General features: G+C 39.2%; 1 protein-coding gene across 1 annotated transcript; it reads right to left on the reverse strand.

Annotated features, from left to right (window-relative positions):
• Positions 1-2,719: 2,719 nt before the first annotated feature.
• On the reverse strand, positions 2,720-6,947 carry LOC100889642 (monocarboxylate transporter 12-like). The gene is made up of 4 exons (XM_011683118.2): positions 6,812-6,947; positions 5,960-6,103; positions 3,808-4,692; positions 2,720-2,856 (listed from the first exon to the last, which is right to left on the reverse strand). Exons 1-4 carry the CDS (start codon positions 6,945-6,947, stop codon positions 2,720-2,722), a joined length of 1,302 nt encoding a protein of 433 aa, XP_011681420.2.
• Positions 6,948-9,655: the final 2,708 nt, after the last annotated feature.

Consider the following 9,655-nt stretch of genomic DNA (forward strand, 5'->3'; position numbering starts at 1 on the left):
TTTTTGTGTATGTTTTCTTTGAACCCCCCCCCCCCCCCCTCTTGATTTTTTTATTTTTTTTAATAAATTTAAAAAAAAATTATGCCAACGGTTGACCTAAACAAGGTGACCTTACCCCCCCCCCCCCAAAAAAAAAATGTCCTCTTACCCCCCCCCCCCCACTTTACTTTAATACTGGAGTTAACATTTTTTCAATGGACGATTAAGTTTAAAGCGCACTCAGGGTCAAAAATGGTAAACGAATCCATCTGGATGAAAAGAATCAATCCTTCACTTAATAGGGACGCTTGCTACGCATTGACAGTGTTACCTTTCTTCGCTCTAGTGATCTCGAGGCAGCAGATTGCAAGGATTTGGGTAAATAATTTTTAAAAAAGTCCTCGGAAGTGGTTATTAGAAGCTTAAACAGGGCTCCCACTTAGCCGAGTTGGAGCCTCGAGTTGTGACGAGCTGGCGCGATCTTATGACAAGCAGTTTTATCATTAAAACATATTTCTTGATATCAAGAATTGATTTATTGATATCAATTAATAATAAAACGGCTTGCCATAAGATCGCGCCAGCTCGCCACAACTCGAGGTTCCAACTTGGCTAAGTGGGAGCCCTGCTTTAAACTACACTCTCTGTCAGTTTACAAAACCAGAGGTTGTATTGGGAACCACTTTTATCTTTACGGATGGGGTGCAGGGGAAGAGCCTTTGCCTGGAGTCTAGGGAGCGGAGACCCAGGAAATTGTTTAATAAAAAAATATAAAAAAGTCGTCAAGAGTGATAGAGTTGTAATTCCCTCCTTGAAAATCACGTAGCTCCTTTCATTTCATTTAATAAATAACTTCTCTTTCTCTCTTAAAGGTATTATGTCCCATTTGCAGGCCAAACAAAAAATGAAAAGATTAAATTCCAACGGCATTTGAAATATAATACTAATTCAGAACTTCCCTCAAAACGAAAGGGCTAGAAAATGACTTTTAGTGGGAAAATAACGACCATTGGTTGTCGAATCAACTTAAGTGATTGCAATCACCTAAGTAATAGTCTGATTTTCAGAACTTTTTTACCGAATGGTCGTACGTTTTGTCCTGTACAAAGATTCAATCAGTTTTATTTTGGCCTTTACAAGAAGTGGATTTTTGATGTTCGTGTACCTGCTACTGCTCAGTCAGTCAGTCACTCAATTTGTAATTTGAATACTAGGATGCTGGTAATGTTTAAATTTCACAGATAGGACACACATGACTTATTCATAATTCCCGCAAAGTTCTACCGAATATGATGTTGGCTGCAAAAGGGACATAGTATCGTCAACTCTATATATTTCATGTTTCTTCGTCACTATTCTGTAGGTGTGTAAGCGCTATGGTACTTTGTTTTTATAGCGCTCCTAAATAGTCGATATAATTATTATTATCAAATAAATCAATTCAATTTCAATTTAATATATTCGATTCGTCATATAAAAACATAATAATTATAACATTGATATTTACAGATAAGTAAAGAGCATACAAATAACATAACGAAAGATAAACATAAAATACATATACGAATGGGGGGGGGGGGGGACCAGCAAGAAAGAACAATTGTGATGCTGGTCCCTTGCGACATAATAAAGAATTCTAACCTATAACACTAAACACCTTACACCTAACACCTAACAACTAACACCTAAAATCTAACACCTGATTAATAATAATAATAATAATGAACGTTATTTGTATAGCGCATATCATTAACACAAAGAAGGTCCCTATGCGCTTAGAAAAGAAGGAAAAGGGCGGAATAGAAATGAACATCTATGCCTGATACATGAAAATAATTAATTACAAACAACAATAATGATACACAATTCCTTAATAGCTTACATGCAATAGGGTAGTTTAGGTAATACAAATTTAAACATGAAAAATAAATTAAATATTAATATGTACATGATACTATAACCAAAGAGTCACTAAACAGCTAGAACAAATTAACAATTTACAAAAAGATAGGTCTTCAACAGAGTCTTAAATGATTCTGTTGTGCTTGCCTGTTTGACAGTATCAGGCAAGCTGTTCCACAATTCGGCCGAAGAATTTTGAAAGAGCGAGTGCCATAATATTTTGTTTGAGTGCTTGGAGCTACCAGGAGGGATTTACTATTTGATCTTAATTTTCTTGTAGGGGTATATTGTAGAATGAGATCTTGGAGGTAAGACGGGGCTGTAACGTTTAGGCATTGATAATTATATGTCAGTAAAATTATCTTATAATTAATACGGGACTTAACTGGCAGCCAGTGCAATTGTTTAAGTATGGGTGTTATATGTTCTCTGCATTTAGTTCTAGTGATTAGTCTGGCTGCTGAGTTTTGGATTCTTTGTAATTTATTGGTGTGAACATCCGGAAGAGAATGTAGTAAACTATTGCAAAAATCTATGCGAGATATAATCAGGGCATGAACCAGCTGCTTAGTAGCTTCTTTGGTTAGGAATTGGTGGATTTTTTTCCAATTTTGTGCAGAGCAAACGAACTGGTTTTACATACATTATTGACTTGAGCTTTCATTGTAAGATTTTTATCTAGCTGCACGCCAAGATCTCTAGCGGCATCGACACATTTGATAATGGTATTGGCTATTTCACATGAAACTATTCACAAAAACGTAATTGTTTGTATCTCTTTTTAAGTACAGGTTTAAAACGTGAATTTATTTTCGACAGTCTTTCCTTCGTGTGAATTTCATTTCAGCTCGCACGAGGAGGTTTCTCGTCTCTTTACTATTTTGACGGGTAACATGAGGAAAAAGGTGAAGACATCGACGATGGCAAGGAGCTTGAACGACGCGTCATATGATGAAAACGTGTCAGCCGTAAATCCTGTATTGGAGAGACATATAATAGGGACTTTTAGATTCTCTACGACGAGAACGTGGAATGCCCTTTTAAGGCAATGTGACGTCCTTTTAAGGCACTGGCAGTGACGTTACATTGCCTTAAAAGGGCAGTCCGCGTTCTCGTCGTGCAGAATCTAAGAGTCCCTAATATGGGGATCGGAGAGGGCTGTGAATTATTACAGAGAAAATATACTCGTGTTTCTCATCAAAATACAACTTTAAACTTGTTTTCTTCTTCCAGATTCGATCTTTAATTTCCATATAAATATATTATACGGGAGAGTGTTTTTCCCTTGGTGTTAAATAAATAAAAAAAATAAAAAAAACAGTACAAACTTAACGTCCAAAATGAGACGCCAACTCACCAAAGGAGGTCGAAGCCCTGGTGCTGTGTCCTCTTTCGTGATATATTGTGGATAATATGTATTTAGACTCATTTTTCATGGCGAGAATGAGATGTTTCTTCGACCAAGTTTGACAAATATTGGTTAAAAATGAATGGAAGGGATTGGTCATGACAACATTATCATGGAGGACCTTCTCCATATCATTACTGACCTCACTTTCCAAAGTTTAGACTATTTTATTTTAACCTTTCTCCCATTTTCTCGAACTATTTAAAGTCACATTGTGTTTCCCTATGTAAGCCAAAATTATGTAACAGTTTACTTCAAAGGCGCCGGTGGAGGATGAATGTGAAATGGAATGTGAATGAAATGGATGAAATGTGAATACTATCTTATTTTGTCTGCCTTTCTCCCACACCCCACCCCATATCTCTCTCTCTCTCTCTCCCTTTCTCCTTTTCCCCTCCCTTGTTTTCGACATTTGGTGGGGGTGGGGTGGAGGGGGGGGGGGGGGGTATTAGCACCCTGAGGTATAGGTAGAGATAAACCGAATCATTATTAGTGAAAGTAAAACGGAACAGGAATACCTGCTATGAATCCACTAAAGTACACTGCTGAACCAGCAACGACTTCCAGGAAAGCCAAAGACATCGCCAGGTGATCAGCTGAGACCCGTGCCTTGATCACCAAGTGCCCCAGGGTACCTCTTCCTGCGAAACTAACCGATGAACAAAACGATGATATCAACATGACAATCAGGTTCGGAATATACACATCAGTCACCATAACAACTGTATTCATGATGCTCAAGATAAGAACCATGTCAATGGGACGGATCAGCCTATGGGTGAGGAAACCCACAGAGACTCTTGCAGAGATGCTTCCAACGGCAGCACAGAATGTCAAAAGAATGATGTTATGGCTAGAAAGTTCTCTCTGGAGGGCGTGTGGAACAAGGAATGAGAGCCATCCACTGTACACAAACACCATCGAAGTATGTGATAGGAAGATGAAAAGAGATATTGGGTCCAAATATATCATGGTACTGCGAAACCACTTCAGGAGAATCTGCGTTACATCGGCTATACTACTGAGAGGCGAGTGTCCATGCACGGCGTTGCGCGACTTGTCGATAGGGATATCAGATTCATTTTCGGGCTCTTCAACCAAGGGAGCTAAGAGCTTGTCTCGATCACTGTCTCGCAATCCTTCTCCATCTTTCGAAGGAATATCCTTCGAGGGCATCTGAATGGTCATCAGGCAAGGGACCTCATGAAACATGAGGCCTGCCAGAATCACAAGAGCCCCCCTCCATCCGTAAGCAGTTAGCAGCTCTTCTGCCATGAAAGGGTAGAATACCATTCCCAGAGCGTGTCCGCAAGATGCAAGGCTGTAGAAGATGTTGAAGTTGTCACCTGCAAGTCGATTCAATGCCACAAGGCAAGGCATTCGGACCATGCTGTGCCCCAATCCTGTGACGGGAACAAGCAAAGAGGAATCAAAATTAAGCGGGTTCTTCGAGCCTTCCAATAGGGACCTTTAGATCCTGCACGACGAGAACGTAGACTGCCCTTTTAAGGCAATGTGACGTCACTGCCAGTGCCTTAAAAGGACGTCACATTGTCTTAAAAGGGCAGTCCACTTTCACGTCGTGCAGAATCTAAAAGTCCCTGATCTTCAAAGACCTACTTCAAACAAACCCTCGGTTTAACTTTTTTTCTCAATATGCCACTTTCGTAATTGTAATAAAATTCAATACATATGCATCTTTGTTATAAAGTGCCTTGTTTCTAGTTCTTTCATTCACGTGTTACGGGTAATAAATGTATTTCAATAGTCATAATGCAAATTGCATACATTAGATATTGTTAGGGCAAGTTGTAATGTTTGTCCAACCTAGCAACAACATATATGCACGTCTAAATATTCGTAGCCTCCTCCGTAACAGAAACAAAATGAACTTATATTTTTACTGAGTAATGAAGTTCAAAAGTTCATATTCCTGCACTGAATGAAACTTTTTAGACGAATCGGTTTTTAACAGTAAACTCAGTATTGGTAATTTTTGACCTTCTTCGTAAAGATAGAAACGGACATGACGGTGGAGTGTCTGTGTATATTCCTATTTTTGTTTTGAATTAAAAAAAAGAAGAAGACAATTACGTTGTATCGAATTCTAAAGAAGTAATTCCGCTTATGATTTAACCGAAATTTCCTATTGACCCAATAATATTTCTTTATTGGTATCGATCATCTATTTGTTCCCTTCCTTTTTCTCTTCTCTTTTTTAATTTTTCTTTTGTTTGTTTGTTCGTTCTATGTTGGTGTGTGTTTTGTATACTGTTGTACTTGTTATGTGTTTAAATGTTGTTTGGGGCGGGGGGTAGTAGGTGTTTTCTAGCTCTTTCTCTTTTTATATATATAATTTGTTTGTCTCTAAAGGAAATTTAAGAGGAAAACAGAATATTGCGGAAAAGAAATAATTTGAGATTTATATTCAAACTGGTCGAGAAAATAGTACGAACTTTATTTGCGATTTCTGTTTTGTTTTTGTGAAAATATAACTTTGTTTATGTAAATATTTTTCATCTGTAAATGTGTAACTTTTAGTTGGAACCTTGTATGTAAATGTAAAAGTTCATTTGCAAATTTATTAAGACCTATGTTATAAATTATGTACAATTTTTCTTTATGAGAGAAATAAATAAAAACGTATGAAAAAAGAAAAAAATAACTTACCAGAAACGGTAAATCCGACTTGTAATACAGCCTTCGTGTTGGTAAACGATGCAAGAATAATGCAGCACGGACTCATCACAGCACCAAGTAACATGAAGAGACGGGGATGAGGACATCTGTTATACAGCGCTATGACGATGGGGCCTATAGAATACAAACATGAGCATTTGTGAGAACACCACTATGAACATGACGGACAAAGAAAGAGGACAAAATATACAGTTCCTCATTCTACCCTCAACAAGACGCGCAGTTCCTAGTTCCTAGTGCTATCTTCGGGGTCACCTGTCTATAGTAATGTTTTTGTCTCCCATTGTGCTGTAGAACCTGTCTAGAGAGGCCACCATGTAGCCTACAGTTGCCGATTTCTCAGTTTCAATTGGATTGGCTCAATAGGTTAAAGGTATAGACCAGTTTTGGAAACGCCCCCTCTCAAAAAATGAAATGGAAGCTCTTATTACCAATCATGTGAAAAAAAGATGTTTGCCTAATACGTGGTGATACACATTTTGCCGGAAACCGCCTACTAATTGATATACATGTATTTGGTAAATTATTATATCTATCTGGACTGGATAGCCGGACTGGATAGATATCGCGTAGTCACATCTTTCTGTGTACAGTGCTTATAACTTTACCAAGACTAGGCCAAATTTCTTATGATTTGTTTTGATTCCAAAACCTTGCAGTACACACCAATACTTATAATGCTAGATGATTAACCTTTTCTGATCGAGTCCACAACGTTTCTTTCACAATGCAATCGCATGTCCAGAACTGCATGGTCTATACCTTTAACCTGTAATAGATTGGCATAATTTCGAAAATGGTCCATTAATGGCAGAGACTTACTTGCTATGCTACCGACGGAGAGTAAAAGTCCAAGGGCGATTCCAAAGTCAGTGGAATCCATCTGGAGATCTCTGGAAACATCTTGGAATAGTACACCCATGGCCTTGACAAGACCAACCTTAGCCATGCAATCCATGAACAGTACCAGAAACACCGGGAAATAAGGGGAACTCAGGAACTTGCTGGGACTCTTCATTACACTGGTTATGCGGTTGGCTTCCGTTGATATTCAAGTAGACCTACTTCACAGCACTAGGACCAGGACTGTATAGATGCCTTGATGTATCTAAATAGGTCTTCTTCTTTTTAAACCACCAAATGACCAGTTTTGAGTTCGCGCATGTCCTTTAATGACCGCTAAAGGTCAACAGATATTTCAAACGTCGAGTTCAAGGGTCAACTCTATATCTTCGAGTGACATCACTCCCGATATGCACTCTAGTTAAAATTCCATGAGGAGTATCTTGGAGAATCACTTGCCAAGTATACCACGAACTAGTACTAGGTAGTCCACGAATAGAATTGATTTGCTCCAAAGGGTAATTCTATCTATGTATCATGGAATACAACGCTGGTGCATTTATGAAGAACCGTATCTCCTTAGATGCCAGAGTTTTGATGAGTATCATGCCTCGGGGCCTTTCACAGTGTTTCTACAAAAAGCTGTCGAGACGAACACTTACTCAATGAAAATCACTAAATCCCGTTCTGTAGGGTTTCATTTCGTGCAGCCATCCATGGCTAAGCTAATTACTTACAACCGTTGCATAATACTAACCCCGTGTCCACACACAACATTTTCTGTGATTAGGCGTGATAATTATACCGTTTCAGGATAGTTATACTGTTTCGCGATAGTTATACGACGAATGCTTACTAACTATACGTCGTATAACGAAACGATGCCCAATTAAACCTGCGTTTCGTTATACGACGTATAAATAATCACGCCTAATCACGGAATGTGTTGTGTGTGGACGTAACTAGTATAGCTGGTCGAACTAGAACGGTATAACTGGGCGGGGCTTAACGTGACCTCGAGCGAAAGGAGACCTGACCTCTTATTTCCGCTACCATTTCATGATCGCAGTAGCAAACTGCGATATTTCGCTGTAGAGTTTCAGGATTACTTTCTTCTGAGTGTGGACATCCTTGAATTTATACGATGATTCTTTATACAACGTTTCTTGTGTGTGGACACCCTGGAATTTATACGATGATTCTTTATTTGATGTTTCGTTATAGAGTTTCGGGATAAATTGTTTTGTGTGTGGACACGCTATCAGTCATAACCAAAAAGTCGGACAATTATGATGGGTTCTAAGACGTAGGCTATGTATGTTCCGGGCTCCGGCGACATACGCTCAGCAGTTAATTATTCCTCCAGTAACTAAAGTCCTAACTTCAACCCTTGTCTCTGATTGAACACTATACTCAACCTTAAAGGCATCGTGTATGATTGCGTCACACTGTCCCGAAGTTGATATAAGACGGACACACGATGAAGGAAATTTGAACTTCGCACGAAGATGGCCCCGAACTTGGTCAAAAGCCAACCAACAGCCGAAACAAGTACGATGCCTACAGAAGGTCACATAATGGCACCCGAACCACACACGAAGGCAACATGAAGATGTGAATTTATAATAAGAAGTACGTAGCCGCAGGTCACGAAGGCCACGCGATGGATACACGAACGATGCGTTCCAACTAGGTCACGAAGGCGTCACGTGACCTCCCGATGATATAAAACCTTCGACCGACGGTGGAAAATTCAATTGCTGATCGGAGATTAATGATGCTCAGAGCAGGGGCGTCGCAGCGACTTCCAAAGTGGGGGATGGGACCAACAAAAAAGGGCATTTTCTTGGGAAAAAAAGGGCACCTATATACATAGGGAAATCTCAAAGCGAAAATATGCAATTAGTTAGACATTGGTATATACCCCCTACATTGTGCTTACATTAAATGGGATGCTTTCAATATGTATTTCTCTTGATACATCAAACAAGATATTGTATAAGCATCATACTTTGCAGTTGGGTGTGATGGTCTGAATATTCAAATGCAAGCAAGGGAAAATTTCAAGATTTGTGAGGTCGCAGTGCTTATAAATAAAAACAAAACCCAATCCTGGTGGGGTGATACTCACATTCTCATAACGGAAGACTGAAAAGGCCTTTGATAATTAAGTAACATAATTATATAATCTATGAATGCGAGTGAGTGAAGCGAGCGAGCCTTGGGGGAAATTGCTCTTAGTCACTTTAAATTAGGGGCATGTTTAAAAAGAAAAGAAAAGGGGACACGAATCGAAAAGGACAAGACACCTATTTCTTATACCTGAAAAAAATCAAATCACTAGGATTAAAAAAGGCACTTATGAGAATGGTAAATGGGCATTAGTCAACGGAGTTGGGGCACCCATAATATAATGTAAGAGGCATTCATAAGAGTCGGAAATGGGCATTTATAAAAAGGGGATAGGTCCCTTATTAGAAAGGAAAAGAGGCACTGACCAGATATGAAGAGGAGTACTTATAAGAATGATGGCGACTCCTCTCTCTTCACATAACAGAATTCATAATTATCCAAGCCACTCTACTTCAAACTTCGCTCATCTTCAGCTACCTGCCCCATCCTGTTTGGCCAGCCGAAGATACACAAACCTACCATTCCACTTCGCCCCATCATTTCAACCCGAGGATTGCCCTGCTATATGACACAGTCAAACACCTGCCCTCGATTCACCAACTACTCGTAGAACAATCACAGCACCACATCAATAAATCCAAGCATTTCATTGACATTCCTTCCAAGACCACCATACACGATACAGACATG

The sequence above is a fragment of the Strongylocentrotus purpuratus genome, unplaced genomic scaffold (assembly GCF_000002235.5).
Source record: "Strongylocentrotus purpuratus isolate Spur 01 unplaced genomic scaffold, Spur_5.0 spur5_contig_812, whole genome shotgun sequence".
Lineage (NCBI taxonomy): Eukaryota > Metazoa > Echinodermata > Echinoidea > Camarodonta > Strongylocentrotidae > Strongylocentrotus > Strongylocentrotus purpuratus.

Coding starts and splice junctions, on each gene's coding strand:
- LOC100889642 (XM_011683118.2), bottom strand. CDS start 6,947: ATGGATTGCATGGCTAAGGTTGGTCTTGTCAAGGCCATGGGTGTACTA. Junction 6,104..6,811: donor CTCCGTCGGTAGCATAGCAA/GTAAGTCTCTGC, acceptor TGTATTCTATAG/GCCCCATCGTCATAGCGCTG. Junction 2,857..3,807: donor CTTTAGTGGATTCATAGCAG/GTATTCCTGTTC, acceptor TCTCCAATACAG/GATTTACGGCTGACACGTTT.